The 25,413-nt window shown below is 47.8% G+C and overlaps 8 protein-coding genes across 8 annotated transcripts; 3 read left to right on the top strand and 5 right to left on the bottom strand.

Annotated features, from left to right (window-relative positions):
- Window positions 1-116: 116 nt before the first annotated feature.
- Window positions 117-1,826, bottom strand: BT62DRAFT_1048468 (alcohol dehydrogenase; the record flags this gene model as incomplete). The annotated part of the gene is made up of 8 exons (XM_043178503.1): window positions 1,462-1,826; window positions 1,246-1,410; window positions 1,127-1,190; window positions 1,014-1,076; window positions 891-956; window positions 416-838; window positions 318-363; window positions 117-270 (listed from the first exon to the last, which is right to left on the bottom strand). The coding sequence occupies exons 1-8, from the start codon at window positions 1,591-1,593 to the stop codon at window positions 117-119; spliced, it is 1,113 nt and encodes a 370-aa protein (XP_043043012.1). The 5' UTR covers window positions 1,594-1,826.
- BT62DRAFT_588771 (uncharacterized protein) lies at window positions 1,643-13,798 on the bottom strand. The gene is made up of 22 exons (XM_043181522.1): window positions 13,626-13,798; window positions 13,269-13,565; window positions 12,123-13,214; window positions 12,003-12,072; window positions 11,771-11,950; window positions 11,601-11,722; window positions 11,066-11,551; window positions 10,717-11,008; window positions 10,164-10,664; window positions 9,994-10,113; window positions 9,876-9,944; window positions 7,253-9,824; window positions 7,025-7,199; window positions 6,657-6,974; window positions 6,541-6,604; window positions 6,426-6,489; window positions 6,257-6,372; window positions 4,029-6,206; window positions 2,612-3,972; window positions 2,372-2,554; window positions 2,024-2,321; window positions 1,643-1,967 (listed from the first exon to the last, which is right to left on the bottom strand). Exons 1-22 carry the CDS (start codon window positions 13,662-13,664, stop codon window positions 1,864-1,866), a joined length of 10,701 nt encoding a protein of 3,566 aa, XP_043043011.1. The 5' UTR covers window positions 13,665-13,798; the 3' UTR covers window positions 1,643-1,863.
- A 622-nt stretch (window positions 13,799-14,420) lies between these two features.
- On the top strand, window positions 14,421-15,121 carry BT62DRAFT_1072953 (PC4-domain-containing protein; the record flags this gene model as incomplete). The annotated part of the gene is made up of 5 exons (XM_043178907.1): window positions 14,421-14,519; window positions 14,571-14,648; window positions 14,701-14,766; window positions 14,825-15,007; window positions 15,059-15,121. 5 exons carry the CDS (start codon window positions 14,421-14,423, stop codon window positions 15,119-15,121), a joined length of 489 nt encoding a protein of 162 aa, XP_043043010.1.
- Window positions 15,122-15,168: 47 nt separating this feature from the next.
- Window positions 15,169-17,040, top strand: BT62DRAFT_928231 (glutamyl-tRNA amidotransferase). Its single transcript, XM_043185464.1, has 6 exons — window positions 15,169-15,612; window positions 15,663-15,851; window positions 15,899-16,010; window positions 16,058-16,230; window positions 16,283-16,551; window positions 16,598-17,040. Exons 1-6 carry the CDS (start codon window positions 15,223-15,225, stop codon window positions 17,004-17,006), a joined length of 1,542 nt encoding a protein of 513 aa, XP_043043009.1. The 5' UTR covers window positions 15,169-15,222; the 3' UTR covers window positions 17,007-17,040.
- An 18-nt stretch (window positions 17,041-17,058) lies between these two features.
- BT62DRAFT_978789 (ABC1-domain-containing protein) lies at window positions 17,059-19,292 on the bottom strand (the record flags this gene model as incomplete). The annotated part of the gene is made up of 12 exons (XM_043189375.1): window positions 17,059-17,206; window positions 17,267-17,403; window positions 17,455-17,491; window positions 17,543-17,993; window positions 18,043-18,055; window positions 18,105-18,214; window positions 18,264-18,432; window positions 18,483-18,529; window positions 18,583-18,646; window positions 18,699-18,955; window positions 19,002-19,142; window positions 19,193-19,292. 12 exons carry the CDS (start codon window positions 19,290-19,292, stop codon window positions 17,059-17,061), a joined length of 1,674 nt encoding a protein of 557 aa, XP_043043008.1.
- A 231-nt stretch (window positions 19,293-19,523) lies between these two features.
- BT62DRAFT_943907 (RabGAP/TBC) lies at window positions 19,524-22,126 on the bottom strand. The gene is made up of 14 exons (XM_043187901.1): window positions 21,478-22,126; window positions 21,405-21,428; window positions 21,259-21,355; window positions 21,112-21,207; window positions 20,975-21,058; window positions 20,856-20,919; window positions 20,705-20,806; window positions 20,475-20,587; window positions 20,253-20,424; window positions 20,071-20,202; window positions 19,952-20,022; window positions 19,849-19,903; window positions 19,731-19,798; window positions 19,524-19,683 (listed from the first exon to the last, which is right to left on the bottom strand). Exons 1-14 carry the CDS (start codon window positions 21,965-21,967, stop codon window positions 19,581-19,583), a joined length of 1,671 nt encoding a protein of 556 aa, XP_043043007.1. The 5' UTR covers window positions 21,968-22,126; the 3' UTR covers window positions 19,524-19,580.
- A 157-nt stretch (window positions 22,127-22,283) lies between these two features.
- Window positions 22,284-23,663, bottom strand: BT62DRAFT_1072950 (uncharacterized protein). The gene is made up of 4 exons (XM_043178906.1): window positions 22,946-23,663; window positions 22,827-22,888; window positions 22,631-22,775; window positions 22,284-22,578 (listed from the first exon to the last, which is right to left on the bottom strand). The coding sequence occupies exons 1-4, from the start codon at window positions 23,252-23,254 to the stop codon at window positions 22,477-22,479; spliced, it is 618 nt and encodes a 205-aa protein (XP_043043006.1). The 5' UTR covers window positions 23,255-23,663; the 3' UTR covers window positions 22,284-22,476.
- Window positions 23,493-25,155, top strand: BT62DRAFT_886759 (allantoinase; the record flags this gene model as incomplete). Its single annotated transcript, XM_043182891.1, has 6 exons — window positions 23,493-23,692; window positions 23,750-23,972; window positions 24,034-24,105; window positions 24,159-24,212; window positions 24,270-24,944; window positions 25,000-25,155. 6 exons carry the CDS (start codon window positions 23,493-23,495, stop codon window positions 25,153-25,155), a joined length of 1,380 nt encoding a protein of 459 aa, XP_043043005.1.
- Window positions 25,156-25,413: the final 258 nt, after the last annotated feature.

Below are 25,413 nucleotides of genomic sequence, written 5' to 3'. Positions count from 1 at the left end.
GAAATAAAAATGGATACGTAGGTATACATCTGTACAATTGCTTGACAACGATTGAACTGCGACGCTGCCATAATAGATGACCTCTCTCGACAACAATATCTAGTAGCAAAAAAGACTCATAATTTCGCCTTTTCTGTTTCATCCTTGACCCTAACGATCGCTTTCCCCCACGTCTTCCTGTTCTCCAGCGCAGCAAGTCCGTCCCTGATGGTTTCTAGTGTGTATACTTCAGTGTAATTGACGGGACTGACACGACCAGAAGAGAGTAAACTTGACAAGCGTCAGTGAAGGAAGTTGACCAGTAGGTGTTCACTCACTCTAAAACAGCCTTCCAAACCGTAGGAATGTGACCGGGCTCTTGTGCTGTACATGATTCAACCGTGAGGATAAAACAATGTAAACGGCGGCAACGCACTCGTATAGGCACCCCAATGTGTTCCCACGATGGACACGTTCTTAAGGAGGACAAGATTCATAGGGATCTTTGACGATATATCAAGCAAAATATTATACAGCAAGAAATAGAAATAGCAAGCCTTTTCAATGGTACCGGCAGCGAAACCAATAATCAGTGCTCTCCCTTTCCATGCTATGCATTTCAAAGAGTCTAAGGGAGGATTCAGCCACCAGAAGACACGTTTTAGTGAATGGACCCAGCCTTTGATCAGTCCGACTGGATCGTAAATAACATCAGCGCCGTGCCCGTTCGTCATCTTGAGGACTTCCTTGGGCCAGTTCGGATCCGTGTAGTTGACAGTATAATCAGCTCCACCGTACTGCTTTGCAATGTCAAGCTTTTCCTGAGAACCGGCTGCAGCAATGACATTGGCACCAAGGACTGCATAAGCTTCAGCAGGATTGCCATCCGAGGTAATAGAGGTATTGGGCACCTTTCGCGAGCTGCACGGCAACGATCCCTACACCCCCTGCGGCCGCAGTGACGAGAACCCATTCACCTGAAAATGCAGAGTATAATGTCACCAACCCGGGTAAACGCCAGATGATGAGCTCACCGGCTTTTAACTGCGCTCTACCCACCAGTGCCTCGTAGCTAGTAGGCCACGTAACATAGAGACCTGGAAAACTGGTTGAAGGGTACACTTGGGAAAGGACTGATAAACAGTACCTGCACCTTGCTCGTAGGATAATGCATCCGGCAGCGGTAAGATGTCCTTCCAAGATACAGGCGCCTAGACGCACCACTTGGTCACGCCGACAGAGCAAAATATATTTGAAGAAGCACACCTTGTCCGCAAAAGCGCCTTGTGTCGCGCCGAAAACGCGGTCTCCAGGTCTATACGGACATCCCTTTGGAATTGGCGAGTCCTTTGCAATCCTCCCAGCAAACTCGGCACCAGCTACGAATGGCAGTGGGGGTTTACGCTGGTACTTTCCTTGCATTTGCAAGATCTGGAAATCCATTGAGATTCATCCGTAACAGAAAGAGCACCCAGACTTTACGTCGAAAAAATTGAGGCCAGCGCTGTACACATCGACAAGTACCTCGTTCTTCTTGAGGGTTGGCTCTGGTACATCAACAGAGGGCGGAATCTTGGACGGATGAGAAAGTTGACTGACGAGGACACCTCGCATGGTGGGCAAACAGAAAGGATATGGTCACAAGCATAATCCCTTGTTATCATCATAGAAGACGCAAAGCGGGGTATGTCATCATCTACTCGGTATTCGTAATAACCGACGTTCGGAAACAAGGGAAAAGAGTAACAGCCGTCGCAGGGAAGAGAAAGCGTCGATAGAAAGCGTTACATTGAACAATGCGAGTGTGTATATACAATGGGATGAATGAGCTACAGGATGGTGAGTAATAATATCTGCTTTTATTTTTTTCGTCGTGTTTAAACATTATACAAATCCGAATCCTTCGCCTCCTTCACTGATTGCCAGTAGCACTTGTTGTCGAAGCATCTCGTACGATGAGTACTGAGGAAGATCAATCTGGTTAAAGCCTATCGTCGAGTAAAATTAGAGCTCTGGATGCAAACAACTCAAACAGCGAGCTTACACGTGTGCGCCTGCGGCAGCCGGTCTGATTCCCCGTATGCACGATGGATCGAGAACTTTTGAACCCCTTGCACCCCTTGGAGATCGTTGAACCCGTTGAGTGGAACTCTTGATGTCCCGGTTGCAAAGCTGAGGACCTTGGCGCGCTCGTCCCGGTTGAACGACTTAAGAGCTCGCCACCACCAAACAATATTAGGATCGGAGCTTGTGTATCCATTGTATTCCGTCGCAGCTCTCCATTCATCAACATCGATGTCAGGAGTTCCTGAAATGAGAAGCTCCAGTTCTTGCTCGTTGAACTAGAAACACTAATCAGTATTGAGGCTGACGAAAATGTGCAACAACGTACGATAGTGACCAGATCCTTCGGGATGATTTCGTAGAAGCCGTTTAAGAGATGCTCAATCTGATCTTTGATAGATGAATATAGCCGGTATTGGGCAGAGAGTTGGACAAACTCCCGCTTGTTCTCTTGTGTCACCGGTATACCTTCACCATCCTCCTTCAAAGGAACAATGCGATTGACGCCGAACTAGTATGAAAAGTCAGGACAAGAATTCAAAGGTACATGATAGATAAATGTGCACACCTCATCAGCCTCGACGCTGAACGTCAGCTCAAGGAGTGTAGGATCGTTCTCCAGAATCCAGCACAGTGAGTTGTAATACTCTGGATCCACCCACTCAACATCTTTGTAGTCTACTGGCTTGCCGAGAAGCTGTCTGTATAGGCTCCTTGCAAAATACGCATCGAGCAATCGGCCATCGTAGATAGCTTTCCCGATGACCCGTCCTACGAACTTGAAGAAGGACAGATGCTCCGGGTTGACCCAAGAATTCTTATTGGGTTGATAGGTAAGTTTGTCGGCAGCACAGGGCTGGAAGAGTGCATTATTGGGATCAAACATCTGACGAGCGAGAATTTGAAACCATTCTCGCGTAAGTCCTCCGGCATCAACACCCTCCTCATCATAGAACCGGATGCTCAGTTTCCCATACTTGATCTGGTCTCCGGTCTTCCTTTGCAAATGCTGGAAACTGTCTTCAAACACACGTGCCCGACGAACATTGAGCTGTAGCGTACTATGATGATCTCGCGTATGAGGACGACGATGCAGCTGCTGCGAGAAGTAGTTACGCTTATTGTCGAAATCAAGGACGCGGGGGTTGTGGACAAGAAGGGAGAAAGAGCCACTCATCAATGATGGGTTATTGCGAACCATGACATTGAGCACTTTGCGGTGCGCATCAGTGAAGGTGACGAAGAGGTCCTCCATGGCTTCCGACGGTGTAGTGGGACTCTTTGGAGAGGATGTTGCACGTAGTGCTCGAGCAACACCAGAAGAGGACGCCTTAGGACCAACATACTTGCAAACAACCATCAAAGCCTCAATGAGAGGCAGAAGAACAGTTGCCACATGTTCCATATCTGACTTCTCTTCAATGACGGCCAAACAATCTCCCAACCGTTTCCAGAGAGGTGTAAACCGGAAGGACTCATAGATGCTTTGAACCTTCTCGGTGTCGTTGTGGCCTTCATTGGCAGCGGATGGCCTGGGAGAATACATGTAATCAATGGTCTTAAGAACGCGAAGAAGCTTGGCCTGTGTCGATGATGGGGCAGAAAACTTGGACGCCACGGAACTGATCAAGACGTCGCCTTGAGCGCTCAATAGTGCAGTGACAAGTTCATCGAGGTCGTCCAGGAGACTTTGTCCGAACTCTTGAGCTTTTGACCTCAGTTCTTGTGCAATAACATCACGGGCATCAGGTATGTTGGATAGATGCTGAATGAGGGCCAAACTCTGCTGGAAAGTTCGAGCAGAGCATTCGCCAACAGTGAGAATGTTGACAATGAAGCGAAGGACGCCATGGGGTATCTGTGGGGGGTTCGCAACGAGAATTTTCTCTTCAACCGCCTCGATGGAGAGGTTCTTGTCCTTGATTGCGCCTGGTTTATAAAATTCAGCAAAATATACTTACGATCTTCAGAGAAAATTCACATACCTGTCGACGCTGACGGTTCTGGAATGATGTCACTAGTTCCAGTGGGATTAGTAGCCTCCAGAGCAACAGCACTACCTTCCACGGTCTCAGGGAGTTGGGACTGTGAGGACTGGCCTTGCGATTCTGCAGACGAAGGATCAGAATCAGGAAGCTTCTTATTGTCCTTGATACTGGTGAGAGGTCGCGTTACTGTTGCAAGAAGGCCCACTACCGACTCCACGATGGACGGAGTACGAAGTAGAGACTGCCTATCAAGTAAGCCAAGGAGGAGCACAATGGGGTAGTGACTTTGTGGCATCTGTTTCTCCTTTCCTTTCCCTTTTTTTGAGGCTGCCCTCCGAAGACCTGCCGGTACTTCGTGTTCAGTCAGGAAGAACAAAGATGCCATTTGGTTGGCAGTTACGATATATACCAGTGCGTCGAGGCAACGCTGCGCAATGAGGTCGGGAATGGCCTCGCTGGGGACATTAGGGAGGGTGAGGGCTGTTACGAAATCGGATCCTGATTTTTGCTTTCCAAGGGCTCTCTGCGGCTTCGAATTGCGGAAGGACATTTGTGCAAAGCTCTTGTCGACGGCACTGAGATCTCCTGTTCCATCTTGAAGAATATTCAAGAGAAGGTTGAAAAGCTCCGTGCGAGTTTTGGAATTTTCGCAAAGATTTACTAGAACCTTGAACAGGAGACTCTTTCTAAGAACGTGCGGGAAAAATAGCAATCGCACAAGAATGGCAATGCCTTGCCTGTCGAGCAGCTGGATGGCATCATGCTGCGGGGAAAACTTTCGAGGCGCAGAGGAACCCGATGTAGGGCGAAGAGAAGAGTTAGCTCCTATATGAAACCTTCGAGGTTGGTGATCACGATATACACCAGCTTCGGCAATCATGTGCGATGGCAGAGATTGAATGAAACCGTCGTCTTGGTCCAATAGAATGGCTTGACGAAGTGTGGGATCCAGACTGGCGATGAAGCTAGCAGGATCGATATCTACTGGTCCTGGACCGACGTCTTGCGGTTCAGCGTCCTCAGCCCGTCGGCGCGATCTCTCTACCGCCTCCTGCTGGATGATCTCTGCCCGTAATTCCGGAGGTAGCGCGTCTAGGAACTCTACACTGATTTGAGAGTCCGGAGGTCTCTCAATTCTTGCTGCGCGCTGATCACGGACATGCTGATTGAGTACTTCTTCTCGCATATCATCTGGTAAAGCTTCCAAAAATGTAGGATCGATGCCCGTATCGGTGATGTCCACAACATTCCCGTTGATCAAAACAGTTACACGAGTTGGTGCCTCCGCTTGACTGCTTGAAGCGTGTCCTGGACCTGCATTCGATTCAGAGTTAGGAGCAGAAGAAGGCTCGCTTTCGACTGCTGGAGCAGGAGTCTGGGTAGTCCCATCAATCATTTCGGTATCCGTATCGATGGTGGGGTTCGCATCATCCATTGGATGGTCTTCTTGAACAGCAGCCGAGACGGAAATACTCTGTAAAAGCTCCTGTGAAATGGATTGAGATTGCGAAAGCGTCGTTTGTGTTCCCGCTTCTTCTTTTGCAGTCTGCTCTTCTTTTGCCTCCTTATCAGCAGCCTCTGCATTGGCTTGCGCTTCTCGTTCACGAGTCAATGCCTCTTCCCGAATCTTTGCCTGTTTGGCAGATTCAATTGCTGCGGGAAGGAGTGCCAAGAAGATATGGTTCGCGAGCTTCCCTACTCTTTCAGCGACAAATTCACCATGAAGGATTTTGACCTCCTCTGTCCACCGTTGCAATGTCAGCAGAGGGTCCAGATCCCTAGCGTTCCCATGATTCGATCGTGAGCCTCGCTCTACTCGCACGGAGGCGGAAATGACCGGTCCCGGTCGGCGCTGAAGGTAACCTCTATCCAAGTTCATTAGAGTTCCAGATGGAACATCTAGCCGTATGGTTTCGGGACCGCCTCCTCCGCGGCCGCGAGTCATAATGTGATGGAAAAGCTGTACAGCACCGCCACCAACAAGCTGCTCGATGGTTTGCAAAAGTTCACTGTTGCCATCCGAGATGATCCGAGGTTGCTGTCGTGAAAGACGGGATTGTGAAGTCAAAGAACGATTCCCAGTCGAAGCGTCCAGGAGAAGAGGATGAGTAGTTGCCTCAGGCGGAGGTGCAGCACCACTACGGGCGCGTCCAAATACTTGAACGTTGTCATCGGCTAGATCATTTAAATGAGAGCAAGAGCGCGATACAGTAGCCGACACGAACCTGAACTTCGATGTCGCCTAGGTACGAATACGCCTGCACCATCATTGATGTTGTCGGAGAACCCAAAGATGTCTCCAACGAAGTCGTGACCTTCAAGTTCCATCTCTTGACCAAATCTAAAAGGAAGGTGTAAAAACTGTAGTAATTGAGCATAGGTATGCTAGCTCACTCCTCATCATCCGAAACCATCTCGGGCTCGTCTTCGTCATCTTCATGTATGATTTGGATGGGTCCTACATAAAACCATTAAAGTCATGGTGATCAGGACGAACTTGATCACATACCGGCTACTTCATCCTCGTCGTCGCCATCATCGCCACCGTTATCAGGATTCACACCGTGAATATCCTGACAGACAGTGAGAATGCTAGTCGGGAACTTACCCTGAAAATCTACTTACCTGCCATATCATTTCTTCGTCCCCTTCTGCCCCTTCAATGCCGTCCCCTCGGTGGTCTTCATCTTCGTCTTCCTCATCATTGTCGTCCTCATCTTCATTGTGCACCAGATCTTCCTCGTCCTCCTCTTCATCTGGCTCCCAACCATCGCCACGCGGGACTTGTTCTTCAAGATCATCGTCGTCACCCTCATCAGCGGTGTTTGATGTATCTTCACTTCCAGTCTCGTCAGCGAAATCCATCTCTTCGTCGTCGTCATCGTCGTCATCGTCATCTTCATGCATATCATCCTCCCCGTTGAAATGCACATCCTCCATTTCCTGATGCAATTCGTCAGTTTCATCGAGGTCGACTTCAAAATGTCACGTACACCGCCATAGATACCCAGCGCAGAGTTTCTGTACAGATCTGGAGTCTCTTCGCGTGTTTCTTCAGGTTCTTCAGAGTCATCAGAGTCCATGGATACAACACTCTCCGCCTTCGTCTCGTCAATAACATCTCTACCTTTACTTGTTGTTCTGCTCATCTTGATGGCAATTTTGGTACTAGGAGGACGTTGAGTAAACAAAACATTTCGTTATAGGAATAAAAGACGTACAGCTGCTCCAAGGGACGTAGAATGGATATGACTAGGCCGCGTACATTGGGGTAGTTGAGATCGACTTCTGAAAGCGCACTCGTAAGGGTTGAGACGAAATTCTTCTCGAGCATGACCTTGGCCACATGGGTTGGTCCTTCGTCATGCTGCTTCCTCGAAGAGGAATTGTTAAAACGAACAGTCAACAGGCGATGGCAGAGGTCAGCTAGTGCTAGCAGTCGGCCATATCGAGCTTCCAAGCTGTCGGAAACTGGAAGGTCCTTGATGGATTTGCCAATCGCATCGAGAACGGTCTTCCTGACGGAGACAAGTAAAGAAGGGACATCCTTCGGTTCGTACGTGGATGAACTATCAATACATAACGCCACCAAAACAGACATGGCCCAATTGCATACTTGCATACGCCGGCGACAATCTGTATCTGGTTGGGGATTGATAGTCTCATATGCGACGAGATCAGAAAGGAAGAAGTGAAGCGTCATCGTCCGTGACTTATTGACAGTCTCTTTTCCGTGGGATCGGGACTTCTTGGGGGAATAAGATAAAAAGGCAGACTTGCAGGCATCGTAAGAAAAGAGCAATTCGGTCAGACATTGCATAAGAAAACACATGTATTGTGTTTTGTCCTTGACGTCCGAGCCTGAGAGCTCCGCGTCTGTGCCATCGCTCGCCTTTTGGCCGTCGACCTCTTCCTTCTCTGCTGCCGTTCGACATGTAGCCATGAGTTCCCCAATAAGAAAATGCATTGTCGCAGCAGCAGAATCAGAAGACTTTACTGCGGCGGCTGGCCCATCTACTTGCATGTCAGCATCAACATTGGCCGTGGCTTTATCGTCAGCGACTTCACTCCGCAAGGACAGATGTGGGTTGGAGGAGTAAGGCGATTCTAGTTGACATAAAGACTTGGTCGCTTCAATGAAAAGCTCTGAGTTCCTAAGCGCCATTGCGCTGCAATTGCGGACATATGTGGAAGGTTCTGAGGGCCGCCCACGAAGCTGAGTAAAGTAACGCTTGATGGACTGATGCATGATCTTGTTGACGACCGAAACGTCTTCAACGAGGTGACGAAGAATGGTTGCGATATAAGAGGAACTCCCGTTAACAGCAGACGTCCGGAGCCTCCGGAAAAGCATGTCAAGTCCATCGCGACTCACGAAGTGCGAAGCCACCGTATGGTCGCGAGTCAACAGGACAAGGAGACGCAGAGTCGAAAGTAACTCATCACTTGGGAGATCAGGAATGGCGAGTAGTCGCAGACAGAAATCGAACACAATGGTCCGGGCTTCCGTCAGAGGAGGGCCTGTCGAGACAGGCTCCGGGACGACAGGCTCACCTTCTTTGGGAACAGTGATACTTCGAGGTTCATCAGCCAGAGTGAACAATGCCTCAGTGACAAGTAGATGGGCAGCAAGCCACCGAGGAATGGATGGGTGATCTGGATTAATGCTGACAGGATTAGACAGCAGCAAAGCCAAGAGACTGTCCATTAATGCCGCTCGTAGTTCGGGATTCAATGATGAAGGCGTCTCGCAGAGCACGAGTGCAAGCAGTCGGCATCGGTTTGCGAGCGGTTGCTCCTGTACGTCGTACGCGTATGGAGAGAACGATTTGATATCATCAACAAGATCCTGAACAGCTTTTCGTTGATGCACACTCGACGGCCTTATGAAGGCAACGTGTAGATCGAAAATGAGTGAGAGATGCTCATCAACGAGCAACAAAGCTTGTCGACTGATACCAGCCTTCAGAGGCTCTCTGGCCTCGTTCAATTCCTTTTGCCAGTCCTCATTCATTTTCCCCGTTGGCGTTTCAGGGAGAGGAGTGGAGGCTGCATCAGACGACTCCGGCGCCGCATTGCTATCGTCCGACTGAGCCAGAGGAGCAAGGGCCTCGGAGGAAGCAGGTCGTGTGGCTGGCTCTGGATCGGGCGGAAAAGGGAACGGATGCGCTAGAAGCAACTCTGTTGCAGCATTGACATTGTTATGTGTACGGGTCAATGCACGCTCGGCAGCAGATCGAGGGAAACCCATATCAGTCAGTTGACGAATGCGATTTTCGTCGAGTCCTGATGCGCGCGTGATTCCAGTGGGAAGTGAGCCCAATTCGGATTCTCCCTTAGTCTCCTCGTTGTCACCATTGATGAGCTCCAAGACGGACTGAACCACAAATCTGCTAACGAAGAGGGGCGCCTGAATGAGCCAAGGGGCTTCCCAGACACCACGTAGGAATGGCAGACAGGCAGTCCGTAGCCGAACAAGGAAGTTATGGGGCTCGAAATATTCTGGTTCACTTTCCCTGACATCGCGACTCACGAGGAGAGCGGTTTGTCCAGAATCGAAGAGAGGCTTCGAGGAGATGAGGGGATGCAGCAGATGGAGTGCTACTTTGAGCCCACCATAGGCATGAGACAATTCACTTGCCTCTGCTTCTGACCGAGCCTCCTCTCTGATCGGCGCAATGGATTCGATAGATGAGGTGAAGGATCGGCATACTTCAAAGACGGCTTCAAGACCCCCCGCACGGTATAAAGCAAGAACTTGAACGGTGTGTAAAGTGCTTGTGGTGGTACGTTCTACAATGATGATAAAGACAAGTTCATCCAGATAACAGATAAAACACAAACCATCGACAAGAAGCATCGTCATTAAACCAAGAATGATAGCGTAGTACGCGAATGTTGAAGTTTTATCACCTATGGCAGCATTCAGCTTGCAACAAGTACAATATAAAATTGTACTTACCAAGATTCTCGACGTTCAAATGCTTCAGCAAAATGTCAGCAACCACGGCAGATGATTCCGCCATCTGCTTCCTCTGCGCAGGGTCCGGCGTCCTTCGAGCATGGAACATCTTAACCATAGCTAGTCAAGGCGAGGTGAGTTAATGGTAGAGTCAGATTGCGTAGACAGACCTTGGAAAAATGGAGCTAGAGAACTCGGTAACCCGTGAGTCAAATGCTTCAGCGCCGTCGCATTTTGCTCTCTAGGGCTGCCGGCTTTAGGAATCTCGGGTTCTTTGCTAACACTGGAAGGCGGAACACCGGATTGTGCATCATCAACGGTGCCATTTGTACCAGCAGAGGGTGCTGGTCCTGCCGTATCAGGTAAGCCGATGGCAGTTTGATCGGGAGACCTCTCCAAAGGCGACAATGTGGGTGTTTGCAAAACATCAATGCCCTTTGCTGCAAGACCGACTTTCAAAACAATGTTCTCCCAAATGCTGGTCCTGTGAAGAGCTCCGAGATCTTTCACGACTTGAGGAGCAGTACTACTCATGAGCGTCTGAAGAAGGCCGATGGCGGCACGTCCGTGCGCATATCCAGCAGTTGCAAAAACATCTGACAAAAGGGTAATACGGACGTGCAAAGTCACCAAGTTTCGGAAATAATAATTGGCGTTTACTTCTTCTTCACCTGGATACAAAGTTCATGAATGTGATTATAAATATCAGATATCATGACTCACTTGCGAGCTCAACAAACTGTAAAAGTTTAGATTTGTCTTCCAAAGCGCCCCAAAAGTTCTGGGTCAATTCTAGGGACTCTTTAACTAGTTTCGCCAAGTGGAGAAGAGTCTCGCTTGTTGCTACTTCAGTCATTGTACGCATGACCTGAACCATAGAATCTGATGCAAGGCTGTTGGCGAAATCGTACGGAAGGCAAGGGAGAGCCGTTAGTCTACCCAAGCTGGCGAGACCATCAGTGGAGGAAATAAAGTCTCTGCAATGTGGCGTATGCTGGAAAAGTCCTTCAAGAAACTACGATAAACTTCGTGAACACGCATTTTGAGCATTAGATTGCAGATGATAACTTACGCGGCCCAAGACGTCGATAAACGACACGATATGATTATCATGCGCCTTTTGGACACCTTCTTCGCTTAGTTTCTTGTCCTCAGCCGTTCTTGGTGCAGGAATAGATGCCTGGCCACCAATTTGAACATCCTCCATTGTAACATCTTCATCTGATGATGGCGTCACAGTCGACACAGCAACAAGTTTATACCACTGTTTCACCTCCTCCGGTGGCTCGAAGGCATTTCCCAGGTTCTCGATCTTGCTCAGCGTAGCCCTGAGAGAATCGAAGACTGGACCCTTAAGAAGAGGGTGATGTCGAACTAGTTCATCGATTGCAGTACCTATGAGGACAGCGTTTTCTTTCTCAAGGAGGACTTTCAAATGTCGGTCAGAGGTGAATATGGAGAATATGGAAGGTATGATGCTCGGCCTCGCTGTGAGTTGAGCTTGACCCACTTCATTGAGGCAAAGAGCACCGATTGCATTAGGGATAGCTTGTATGACCTATATTTGTTTAAACAAACGGTAATGGAGCTCAAAAATTAGCCCGTACCTCGATGGCCGGCTCCAACCCTAGTTCGATGGCCTTATAGAAAGCCTCAGGCAAACCAGCTTCCTGAATCACAGCAAGAGATGTCGGTTCATTATGGACAAAGGTTGCCATGATATTGATCGCTATAGGCCTTCAATACTACGGCATAGGGTGTGATGATAGTAACGTACCTATGGGCAGAACACTTGCACCAAAGAGGCCGCGATATTCAATTATTTTCTTGATGGACTTCAGGATGGAGGTATCAATTAACCCCCGGAGACCTTCTGATGTTCCAGAGGATTGCATCATACGATGCATTGATCGTAGAATATGTTTAAGAACTGCAGCGCGCGCAACTGGTATTTCACCTGAGCAGACGGGATCAGAGGAGCAAAATGGCGGAGTAATTCATAATCGCACTGTGGGATCCATATATTTCCCGAGACTTCTGATGATCTCCGTGTTCCTTGACGTTGAACGAGATCTCAAACTATGCAATATAATGATTAGAATAGAACTTTACAAGATAAATCAACAGACCTCGATTCTCTCAACCAGAGTATCAACGCCACGCGACGTGCAGAAAAGGTTGAAAGCATTGGTGAAGCTATACAGCACGTTATCGACCAATTGCATCGTCTTCGACAAAACAGACAGCCGATCCGGAATCCTGTTTTCCAAAATCTGGATGAGGAGAGGGATAAGACCAGCACCTACGACCATATTGCCTCCAGATGCATGAGAAGCGATAAAGGTTACAAAAGACAACAAGGCTTCCGCGAATGAATTCGGAACGGACGATCCTGGGTTGGCAATGTCGCCCACGGTCTTGCGCAATAGACCCATCAGAATGCCATGGTTGACACCGGCATTCACTGATGTGAGGACTTCTTGGATCTTTGATCGGTATCTCGCAAGCGCGTCAAGTGCAGATATAGCGGCTGTCTGAACAGCGATAGGGATGCCCTTGTCAGCTTGGAGTAATTCAGCAACATGAGTGATCAAGTCGGGCTCGTAAAGAAAGATGGAGGACGTTGCTTGAGCTTCAGGATGTGTATGGCCAAAGATGGCTATAGCCAAGAGTCGGATGATCACTAATTTCTCTCTGTCGTCTTCCTTCCCCTTCCTCAACACCACAGCAGCACGAATCCGGCAGAGCAGCTCGAATTTTTCGGAATCCGGTACCGAATATTTCTCAATCGTATCAGCCAAAATCTCCATCTCCGACTTGGACTGTAATGTTGACTCATCAATGTGAATGCTGACGGCGCCAGGAGGCGCCGTCTTCGGCTGCGAGCTAGATGCTTCGGGAACGTCTGTATCCATACCCTTCGCCTTATCGCTGCCGGAGCCGGCATCGGTTCTGTAATACGTGAAATGGACTTTCCTGGCCTCGACGGGAAGAGCTTCAACGTCTGAAGTATCATTGCCGACTGAGAGGTCGACGAGACCTACACCATACTCCCTGAGGTGAGGCCAGCGCTTTGCAAGTGACTGGAGTCGTGGCGTGGAAATATTGAGCGCTTGTGAAACAGATGGCTGGGCTGAATACTGTTGTGACGGACGCAGCACCAGCTTGAGAGTGAGGATAAGGATATCAAGATCAGACGTAAAAAGGAGACTGTTGAGGCGCTGAAAGGTATAGTCAGATAAATTTTAAGGGGTACAGGGCTGAGTCCGACTGACATCGTAAGAGTTAAACATCTTTCGGTTCGTCGAATTCTCTAACAGCAAGCGCTCAAACCTCAATATCTCTGTGAGCAGACTGCGGCTCTCTATCGTGAAAGGCGATATCTGAAGTTTGTCAATGGTGTAATCGCGAATTAACTCCTCCAAAATGGCGTCAAACTTGTTCAAGACCTTTATCCAAGCGTTCAGGTCCGAACGCTGCCACTTCCAGACAACAATATCTCCTAATGTCTTGGGAAGTTCGTCGTTTGGCGTGTTCTGAAGCTTGGCGATAAGTTCTGCTACAGGAGGCGGCTACACGAAGACGCGCATCGGTGAGTAAACGTATCATACAGTAAACTTTTTTTACTGTACCGGCGGCACTGCCCTCTTTGATTTGTGAAGAATCTTCATTTTCACGAAGAGCTCACAAAAAATGTGGAATCCACAAAGCCACGATTAATTTGGGTGAGGTGGTGGGAGTGGATAGTGATGGAAGGAAGTTGAGACTCAGAGCGATCTCGAAGAGGCGGTTGGCAGCCTCAGACGTTTGCACGCGTCAGCTGCTTAATCTGGCATATTTGTAATATGTCACGACACGTCACACATAATTTCACTTCCAGCAACTTAAAAACGCTTAGAAAAAACAAAAACCCTTTCTTATACCACAAAACTTTATCGATAACTGATAGCTGGTTATTTTTGCACGATAGAACGTGAATAATATTCCTGAGCGATTGGGATAGATGTCACTTCCCGAGGTTGGAAGGGTTCGGACTCTTGAGATCTGCCAGTGAGTGCTGAACTGAGTTTCTATCAAGTCTTGTGAAATTATCTTGCCGAACTGTAATTAGCCCATCTCTGTTTATGTTGTCCTTGTGTAGAATAAGCTGAACAAAGCATCGAAATACTGCAGATGGAAGACCGAGGCACCTCAATTCCAGAAAGGACATCAAGACATTGAGAACTGTGGCATTCAGCCAGGCGAAGAGCCCTTTCTGACCACAACATGGCGACCCGACGCATTGCTGACACTGCAACTGACTGTAGTGATTAGACACTGATCATGACGTCAGCATCGTAGCTGACACGTGATCCTGCGATTTCTTTGCCATATATCTTACACATGCAAGACTACTGCAATCCTCTGCCGTCGTCTTCACCAACCCAATGGCTAAACGAAAGGTAGCCGAGTCTGAGGAACGAGGCCTTTATTGTGACGACGCGCCTGATGCCTCCGAGTCCAAGCAGAAACCGAAACGTATCAAGGTCTGACTTCGCGTCTCACCGTTTGGATGTACAGTGGCTGAGCAACGATAGGCCGAAAGGAGCGAAAGTTCAGGTGACGAGGACGCGTCATTTCCCAAGAAGGGGAAATCCAAGCCATCGCATAACAAGGTATGCGTACATCATTGAATGTTGACGCGTCTAGGTGGTTCACAATTCTTAGAAGACAAAAAAGACAGAAGAGTCGAGTGACGAAGACGAACATATTGATGCTAAATCTAAGGCAAAGGTGTGTTTCCCGCTGATATGGTCTGTCCAAGGTCCTTAATGTGCCCAACGACTCACAGTTTGACGCCGAAGTTGTCGTGCACAAGACATCCGACGGCGACAAATACATCGATCTTGGAAAGAAGAAACGCGCGACTGTCCGAAGCTTCAAAGGCATGCCTCTGCTCGATATACGGGAGTTCTATGGCCAAGAGGGGGATGAAAAGCCAGGGAAAAAGGGCATTTCTCTGTCACTGGAACAGGTCCATTCCCTCTCGCTTTGCCTTGTGCCATCTTTCTCACGATGTTTTCAGTGGGAGACACTCAAGATGGGCGCGAATACTATTGATCAACTCTTTGCGACAGTGAAGAAATGAATACTTTGAATACTTAGTTATATCTTGTGTTGTATTATTTGTGTGTACTTAGCTTTCAACCACCATTGACATCTCTTATGAACGTCTTGCTTTCTTGATTCATGTCGCGACTGCTCCTGGATGGCTGGCATGTCGTCCTGGGCATTGAGACGCATGCACAAATCAAATCTCGCCAAAAATTATTTTCAAGCGCGTCGACCTCGCTATTGACCCATCCACCTAACACAACTTTCAACGTCGTCGACGCTGCCTTCCCTGGGACCCTACCCAAGCTTAATCCCAAATGCTTGTTCCTGGCACTTAGAGCATCGCTCGCTCTAAACTGTGATATCCAACAACGTTCATCGTTCGACAGGAAGCATTACTTCTATTCGGACTTGCCGTCTGGATACCAAATAACGCAGCACTATGCACCGATAGCGACGGACGGTTATCTTACTTTGCCAACGCTGGGGAGAAAGATCAGAATAAAGCAGATACAATTGGAGCAGGCACGAACCAGAGTCCTTCTCATGTTGCATAGTCGCTAATAGCGTCGTAGGATACCGCCAAGTCGATATTCGACCCTCAGACACGAACCTCCCTCATCGATCTCAACAGAGCCGGAGCTGGCCTTCTGGAAATCGTGACGGAGCCTGACTTACAGTCGCCAGACGAAGCCGCGGAATATGTGCGCGCCCTCCAAACTACCTTGCGCGCTGTTGGCGCCTGTGACGGGAACATGGACACGGCAGGTCTAATGGCTGTTATTGTGTCGTTGCTTACCCATCAAAGCAGGGATCCATGCGGTGTGATGTCAATGTTTCGATACACCGTCCTGGTGAACCCTTTGGTACCCGATGCGAAATCAAAAATCTCAATAGTGTCAAATTTATGGTTGCTGCCATCAGTTAGTTCGCACTTGCGCGGTATATCTTCGATTATTGACTATTTTAGATTGCGAAATTGCCAGACAAAAGGCTCTCTTAATGTCTTCTCGCATTGTACCTCAAGAGACACGGGGCTTCGATCACCATCGTTGGGACACGTACAAACTCCGTTCTAAAGAGGACGCTCCAGAGTACCGCTATATGCCTGATCCCAATCTCGGTATTCTGCACGTTTCAGTGGTAAAAATTTGTCATTCCAACCGCACGAACTATCTCATCTTTTTTTGGGTAGGCCCAAATACAACAAGTGATGGATAGCCTTCCCCCGTTTCCGGATGCCCTGCGCAAGCGTCTTATCGACACCTATGAGGCTTTTGGTGTCACTCAGACTGCTATCGATGTCCTCATGGGCCTAGACACAGGAAGAGATATAGGATACGACGGCGAAGACAATATCAATTTGGACGAAACATCATATCAGGACCCTGATATGAGTGCTGTGGCCTACTTTGAAAATGTTTGTGCTAACAAAGATAGAGATCCCAAGGACGTCATCAATTGGCAAGTTGATAATCCGTTTAGTTTCACTTGCATTTATATTCAACAGGATATTGCACTCCTTACATGGCCAACTCTCAACAAATTTCACCTCGAAGCGCATAACACCCTATCAGCTGGGTGAACTGATCGACCTTGTTGCATCAAACCGTGTAACCCGACCGTCAGGGAAGTTGTTACTTCGACATATGTTGACGGACCCGTCAATTACTCTGGAAACCTCTGTTCAACAGTTAGCAGTAAACTTGAACTTGATAGCCATGTCTTCGTCATCTAAGGATGATCTTCAATCGGTCTGTGTGCGAGCTGTTAACGCACTGCCTGACGAGGTTGCGGCTCTTCGAGCTGGACACTATAATGTGGTTAACAAAATCGTAGGCTGGGTCATGAAGGAGACGAAAGGAAGAGCAGACGCTAAGACCGTTAGGGAAATAGTGCTCGTCCTCGTAAAAACATAGGATTAAATGTATCATGGTTGATGACAAAATGCATTTACTACTTTTGATGTCTTCATGCGAGACCAGCCGCAGCTAAATGCGCGCCTCTAAACCCCTTGGTCAACAACCCACGAATCCAAGCCCTCGTTATCACAAAGTGGGCTTGGATGTCCATGACGGATTCGGCCAACACGACTTGCGTGTATGATTTTCGATATCGCCTAACGGACATGTCACGAAGTGAATATGAGAATATGACAGGGAAACTGTTAGTTACATACCACCAACACCTGAAATAGTCAAAAAATAAGCCAAGCGAGAACAATCCCCTGTCTCTTATACTGTCTATTACACGCAACCGATCGTCTTGCCATACCGCATATATACAATATTTGGCCATGATCAAAAATATTCGAACCTAGGAAGTGAACTCGCTCAGAAAGATCAACACTGACGAAACAACACATACATTTGAGTGTGTCGTCATCAAAGAGTGATCCAGATTCCTGGAATCTTGAGGATGGACTCTCAACAAAGAACGGACGCACATCTCTCACCTTAGCAGGTCGTTGACCTTTAACACCATAAGCACTCTCCTTGGGACATGTCTCAGGACGTGCAGAATCGATGCAAACATCCCCTCTCGCATCATGATCGTATCCTGTATCAGCCGTACTTCCTCCTCGGTTTGTCGAGATATGCTCATCATATCTGAGGCACGTTCGAAAGTACCGCTTTCGAAAGTCCCCTCTAAACCAGCACGTCCCGTCATGGCTGCTTCAAATATAGGGTACAAGTCCGGGCCAACATTCCCAACTAACTGAGCGTATTTTCGGCGATCAGCATTGGCGGCCTCGCTAGCGGGGGCGAAAAGAGAGAGCCAGAACTTGCCATAATTGACACGAAGTGGCGTATCAAGGTCAAAGTACAAGCCATGATCAAGTAGAACGACTTCAAAATTATAGGGAGATTTGGACGTTTGCGGTGCAAGCCGAATTAATAGATTCCCTGAATTCCGGGTTAGCTCGACAGCAGAACCTCAATAATAGCGTATTACCAAGGTGAGGGTCCTTCAGGTTATACTGTTAGTCGTCTGCCAAACGCTGAACACAAACGTACCGCGTGAAACCAGCCGTTGATGAAAATCATTTGATTAAATATGCGGGATAGCTCCAAAGCAACTTTATTACGGTCGATGTTGGCATCGGCCAAGTATTCCAGATCATCCACTATGATTCTAATATCAATAGCTGTTTTACAAGAGGTGATATCACGAACCTCGGGCTCCTTGGATATATTCCATAACGAGCACTCGTTTTTTAGCAACAATGACCTCGGGAATATAAAGAGAAGTTCTCGTATTCTTGAAGTCGTCGGCGGTCTTCTTCGCATTTGTTGCTTCGTGGACAAAATCCGTCTCTTTAGGAAGATTCTCTCGCATCTCTTCCTGCAGAAAAATAAGTCGAGTCCACATCGAATAAGTAGCTTTCTCCGTACTCCAAGCCAAGTGAACTCGAACTCTGGAAACCAATATTTGATCCATCCTATTCAAGGTATAAGTGTGAAGCTGCTGCACATAAGTAGAAAAGCCATGCACCCAGAGCAACTTCGACCATTGCCATGTCAATATCGCAAAACTCTGCTAAGTGAGGATGTTGTAGCTAACGAATGGGTGAGAGAGGATGGTCTCAAGATGGAGACAGTGCTCTATACCTTGACAGCAACGCGTTTACCGGAGGCCTTATGATGTCCGACATGTACCTGCGCTAGACTGGCCACTCCAATGGGATTTGGGTCGAAATCGTCGAACAGCTCGTCTATAGATGCGCCCATGTCAGAGAGAAATAGGGCTTCCAAATTTTCATACGGTGTAGGCTCGCACTGATCCTGCAGCGGCCTCATAGTGCTGGTCCATTCCCTCGGCAGCATAATAAGAGACGACATATGTTGCCCCAATTTTATGAAAACACCTTCTGCGACGTCAACGATGGAGAGCAGTTTAGAATAATTACGCACCTCCATTCGCCAGCAGAGCCTTCAATACCCTCTTCGCGCTGCGCGTGTGGCACTCTGAATATGCCTGCGCCATTTCTTCCTCCGTTCCGTACGATCGCGCAAAGATCCATTTGTAGTCGATGGCTCCGAGTACAGCAGCCTCTAAACACGTTCATGAGTGTTCCCGAGTCCATTCATCGAAAGGCAAGTACCTCCAACTCTTGCGCAGCGAACTATAGCGAGCAACGTATGCTTGAATGGCTTTGAGTTACTATACGCAACGTAACCGAGACCGGACAAAACGAGAATCATCGTTGGATAAACGAGCCAGGGATTCCGTCGACGGTAACTCTGTGTGGTCCGACCGGCCTCACCGTTATGCCTTCGAAGACGTGCTGGGGTGGTCCATACTTCCCTGGAGGTAGGACGAAGAGAGAAAAGCGCCCTTTGACTATAGGTTATGCATTGACGCCGCAAGAAAAGCATTTAGCAAAGTACGTGGTCGCTTCCGGTAGTAGATGAAAACGATCTCGGCCGATACATCCGCCCATCAGCAATACAATATAATTATTGTGTATATTACATGGAATTCGACGCGACTCAAACATTGCTACTACCTCTCCTGCTGAACATCGACACTATGGAATTTGATATTCGATTAGATGATTGACCCTCCTCGTTTTGGTGCATGGCTTCCGCATATCTAGAAAACATGAAGCTGATATTGCTTGAAGGTAAAAAGCCACGAACAAGAGTTTATACCGGACCAGCTCTCCTTCTGTTTCTTCATTTCGTAACCTTGCTTTTACAAGCTCATTCTGTACAGAGCTTTAGCAAGACATTAGGCAGGACGCAAGGCACTACTCACCAATAATTCTACATGCTCGGTGCTTAGTTGAGCAAAATCTGCTTCAAGGCTTTTGCTAACTTCGAATGAGTATGGCAGACAATCAAAAACGACAGATACCAACACTTTGGCAGATAAATTTCGGTTCGCAGTTCTGAGCTTGTCCATCTCAACTTTATGTTTGTTGGCTTCACGCTTGATCCCACATTGAGTTGATATCACTCGAAAATGGGGTGCACTTACCATAATGTCATCGTATTCGTGACTGTAGTTATCCAATTGAAATGGCGTTATCCGAAGCGATACCGCTTCGTTTACGAACTCGTCTGTGTTATATTTGACTTCGTGTGAATCTCCGCTTTCGGTAGACTGCGCCTGTAAGTATTATCCGTAAGTTTTCGATATACATATTATCTGTCTCAAACCTTGTATCTATCAAAGAGCTTCGTGTTGAGAAACGTCAGGATCTCATCGAACTTGAGGCCCAGTAGCAAGTCCTCGTTTTTGCGGAGTAGTGCGATACTAAATCCAAATATGGCCTCAATCCCGTTTGCTAGGCAGTTGTCATATATCCGGAAAACAACGTCTAATGGGAATCTGCAATGGAAGTGAGCTGGATCCGAACGTGAAAACTCTCCCAATCAAACCGGTAGCTGAACATCGTCAAGAACCACTGTGAACAGAACATGCTGGACTTGACACCTTGGCGAAGGAAATGTATATGGAGAACAGGCAGAAGCTCCTCTACCAAGCGGTCAAACTGAGAGAAACGGGTCTGGTCATCCTCTTGTACCGTTTGCTGAAATAAATAGGACAGACCTGAAACTGTTAAGGCGGTATGAGTGCCAAACATCACGACAAAACAGGCAGATCCTACCAGACGTAGTTGTAGCTTCGGCATCTCGGGAAGAAAGTGACCGCGAAGGTCGTAAACATACATTAGCCGAACCAACAGGGAGAAAGCTTCTTCGTCCGGCATCTGCATAATGCATGAGATATTATATCGCGAACACAACGATGAAACCAACATTTAGCAGTAATATGGCAACTACGAACGGAAGACCTTGGCAATATCCCACCTGAGGATCATGTCTGGCAGAAGAATATGAGAGAAGTAAAATGAACATTCGCCCCTGTAGGAACATACAGAGAATATGCTTTGAGGACATTGAATAAGTTCTCCTGCCCAATGCCGTCGCCGTCAGTAAAGAAGTCGTGATGAGGAAATGTTCTGGTCCATTCAAACTTCAGGCATGCGCATGGAGATGCTTAACAAGAGCTTACCTGCCTAAATCACGCGTTATAGCTTTCTCATGCGGACTCGTTTCCTTCAATAGTTTCACATACGTGTTCTCTAGCTCTGGATCTTTTGATGCCGCCCTTCATCTTCACCGTTAGTTTCAACAGTCACAAAGTAGATAGATCCTCTACATAAGCTGCCACATCATGCCTCGAAGAGATCCGGGGATCCCTTTGACGATAGCCTGGGCAAGTTTCTCTGATTCGTCGGAGGCAAATTGCTGGTAATCTAAAAGCGCATCAAGCATTGCAAATGCAAGGAAGATTATCTTCGTCACCAGACATGACAGCGCCCCAATAATCTATTTTATTGCATCAGCAAAAAAATCCATATTACAGGTATGGACGTACCCCAGTCAATAACCTCAGCGTCGCTGCTATTTTCAGTTTCTATTTGATACTCTTTCTCCTTTTGTAAACGAGCGAATTCTTCTTGAAGTCTGATTTGTCCGTCGACGCTGCCCCGCTTGGTAGGATCCTCCTCCAGCCTTGCCAGAAGAAACGTGAGATTATTATTGGACCGTATCGTCGTCGTAGAAGCTGATTTTTTGTGAGAGGGCTTCTTAGGAGCCTCAAAACTCGATGCCAGAGTGGATGAATTGCTACGCGGTCGAGATCTGTCCAAGGTATGTACCGACGAGCCTGCACTGGAACTACTACGCCTCGAAGAAAGTGCGACAGTCGAGAATCGAGCATCATCCTCCAGCGCCACATCATTGAAATCTGATTCTGCTACAGATTCTCGAACGGTTCGGTTGACATCGAATGTCTGGGCCTTGGGCGACAACAGGGAATCCAGGGAAGTGGCGACGGCAGTGGCGATGACCCCCTCCTCAGGCATTGTAGGTATTTCAGAGAACGACTACCTGCAACTTCTCGATGTCATGAAGATGGCGGTGCTGTCCGGGCACTTGGCGGTCGGATTTAGTTGCTGTTCGACGCAGCAGGCAACCTGCGATAATTCTCGAGTTGCTATTATTATCGTCGTTTTGGAATTTAAGTCTGGACCACGTGATGTATTTCCAGCAGGTGCACTGCCACCCTCACACAGACTGTCACGTCTCACGGAGTCATCAATAATGGAAGATGAGGCTACAGAGTGAGAAGCCCCGACTCATAGGTCGTCGATTTGCTTAGGCTATCGACGTAATTATTCAGTGCGCCAGTTGCTAGCTGTGGTGTTATGTATTTAATCCTATACAAGTACATTCCATGTTGAAAAAAATATCGTACAATGAATAAGAAGCGATTTCGAATTCAAGACCTTCCTGCGGTCACCGTTGATATAAGTATGTGCCTGCAGAAAATATGAATTTAGAACAGAAGGGAACTCCGACAACACAGAAAAGATCAGCTGCTGTCGTCAGAGTCAGAGGACGTTATTGAGGACGGGTGAACGTTCCGGCGTGTCACGATAGCGGTGAGATTTTCAAGTTCCAAGAGATAGTGACCCTTGAAGAAGAGTATCAGAGTATTGTGATGGATAGAAGTCCATCGACCTTGCCTCTTTCCAGCGTTCTGAATGGCTATGGGCTCGAATGATCCGCATTCCAAGGTATGCTGAGCAATTCTGGCATGATATTTGCTGCATAGTGTGGGCACCAGTGTTCATCAGATGCACTACGGGAGGAGAGAGGTCGACATGGTGACTGTGAAGGGTTCAAAACCAAGGCGGGTCTTCAGTGAAGCGACATACTTACATGTCAGTGAATAACGAAGCTTTCCCATTAAATCCTCTGAATGCGCGGGCATGGGTAGGGATCTGCCAGTATGTCGTATTGAAAGAGAAGAATAAATAATTGAGGACTACGATACGTACTTTGGCCAAAGGGAGGAGCGCGCCGATGGATGTTACACACATTTTGCAACGTCGGCAAGCTAGCGGACGGGGTACAGGGGGAAGGGGTCGTGACTGCCGAGCTGTCGGTAGACTAGGGAGACGACGTAGAGATACCGTTTGAGGCTGTTCGATTGAATAGCAATTTCGTTGTAGTTCAGAAGACATTAGAATAAGCGGGATGAGATGAATGCTAAATCTCGAGGGGGGGGTATGTGTGGAATTTATGAGACGACAAGCGGTGTCCGCATTATCAGCCAAGGCTAGTAATCCAATGATATAGGATACCATCAGTGCAGTGCGCCCAATGCAACATCGCCGGGAGACAGCCCATGTCCTGAGAAGCCCTGATGACTACGTCTGATTGATGGAATACGCGTGAAATTGTAAACAGGAATCAGTGAAGTACGTGAGAAGGATCAGAGATAAAATATAGTTACATATTTAAAATTGTCCACTGGCCAGCAGAAATTGATGCAACGTCCGAAACTAAATTTGCCTCGCTACCATAAGCGGGCGATAGTATCTTATGGCGAATCTCCTCGTGTGCTCAAGTACAAACGTTCTTCTACCCGCCTCCGACTCCCCCCAACCGGCCACAATCGTTATCGATACAGTTACGGGGAAAATAATTGATGTCCGTCGAGGCAGAGTTGCTAAGGTATCATTTCCAGATAACATCCAGTGGGTGGATGCCGGCGATAAATATGTCCTCCCTGGGCTTGTTGAGTGCGTCTTCGTCGGGGCTATCTACGGCATGGATTAATATCAAATCCTTGCTGCCAGCGCTCACGTACATCTTAACGAACCTGGTAGAACTGACTGGGAAGGCTTTTGGACGGGCACCAGCGCTGCAGCATCGGGAGGAGTTACGACCGTCGTGGACATGCCGCTTAACTCTATCCCTCCGACAGTTACTGTCGCCGATCTTGATGCAAAACGGGCTGTTGCTCTTGGGCAGTGTTTTACCGACGTCGCCTTCTGGGGCGGAGTGATCCCCGGGAATCAGGTACAATTTTTTGGTGTTAATATGGAATAATCTGATCTACAATAAATTTCTTCCATATCAGGAACATCTCAAACCTCTGGTTGAGGCTGGTGTAAAAGGCTTCAAGTGTTTCCTGATCAAAAGTGGTGTAGAGGTAGGTACTCCGCTGAACTTGTACGTATTTTGTCATCAATAATTCTGTATCAGGAATTCCCTTGTGTCGTAGAATCTGATCTCAAGGCATCTATGATTGTTCTTCAAGTGAGCGATGCCTTTGTCGGTCTTTCTTTCCCTGGACTCACGTTTAACCAATGGCAGGACGTTCCTACGGTTTTACTATTCCACGCTGAACTTGATGATCATTCCGAAGCCGCCAACGACGACCGTTCAGATCTTTCTCCGAACCTATACTCAACATTTCTAGGCTCTCGTCCTCAGAAATTGGAGTTCGATGCTATCTCTTTGATCACCTCCCTTCAGAAGGAGTATCCTTCCTTGCGATGTCACATAGTCCATCTATCAGCCTCCTCGGCGCTCCCATTAATACGGTCAGCCAGAGCTGCCGGCTTAAAACTTACGGTGGAGACTTGTTTTCATTATCTCTGTCTAGCAGCCGAAGACGTACCTCATGGACATCCCGAGTTCAAGTGTTGTCCTCCGATTCGAGAAGACAGCAACAGAGATCTTCTTTGGGGTGCTCTGATAGCAGGCGACATTAATTGTGTCGTGTCTGATCACAGTCCTTGCGTAGCGGAATTGAAAAAGCTTGACGAAGGAGATATCATGAACGCCTGGGGAGGCATCAGTACGCTTGGTCTCGGACTAAGCTTACTTTGGACAGAAGGCTCCAAGCGAGGCGTTACGATTGGACAGATAATCAGGTGGACGAGTCAGCGAACAGCAGAACATGCGGGCTTGGGTCATTCTAAAGGTCAATTGACGGTGGGATATGACGGTGACTTTGTGATATGGGATCCAAACACTAAGTTTGAGGTGATATATCTCTCAGAAGGCCGCTCAGAATCTATTTTGACTGACAGATCTCCAGGTTACGAAAGAATCGCTCAATTTCAAGAACAAAATATCGCCGTACGAAGGTCAAAGACTCCGTGGTCTTACAGAGAAGACTTATCTTCGTGGAAACCTGGTGTATGACCATCAAATAGGATTGCAAGGATTGAAGCCCATTGGAAAGTTGCTCTAACTACTGTTTACGAATTCTCTTGTGTAATGTACGTAGTCATGATTTGACTCTTCAGCCCTGAATCAGAACGACCATCATCATTGGAAGATCTGTCAAGGGGGCACAGGGTGCTTCTTACTTTATCTCAGTTCGTACATCCTTTTTGAGGTGGACGATAGTAACAACGAAGACCTCTAAATATGGTTGCCTGCATCGATACAAATCGTCGTAAAATCTCTATACTCCTATCTTATTGTCAGACTTGAGGGCGAACCGCAA

The sequence above is a fragment of the Guyanagaster necrorhizus genome (genome assembly GCF_019112545.1).
Source record: "Guyanagaster necrorhizus MCA 3950 unplaced genomic scaffold BT62scaffold_5, whole genome shotgun sequence".
NCBI classification, from domain to species: domain Eukaryota; kingdom Fungi; phylum Basidiomycota; class Agaricomycetes; order Agaricales; family Physalacriaceae; genus Guyanagaster; species Guyanagaster necrorhizus.
This window is presented reverse-complemented; position numbering and strand designations above follow the sequence as displayed.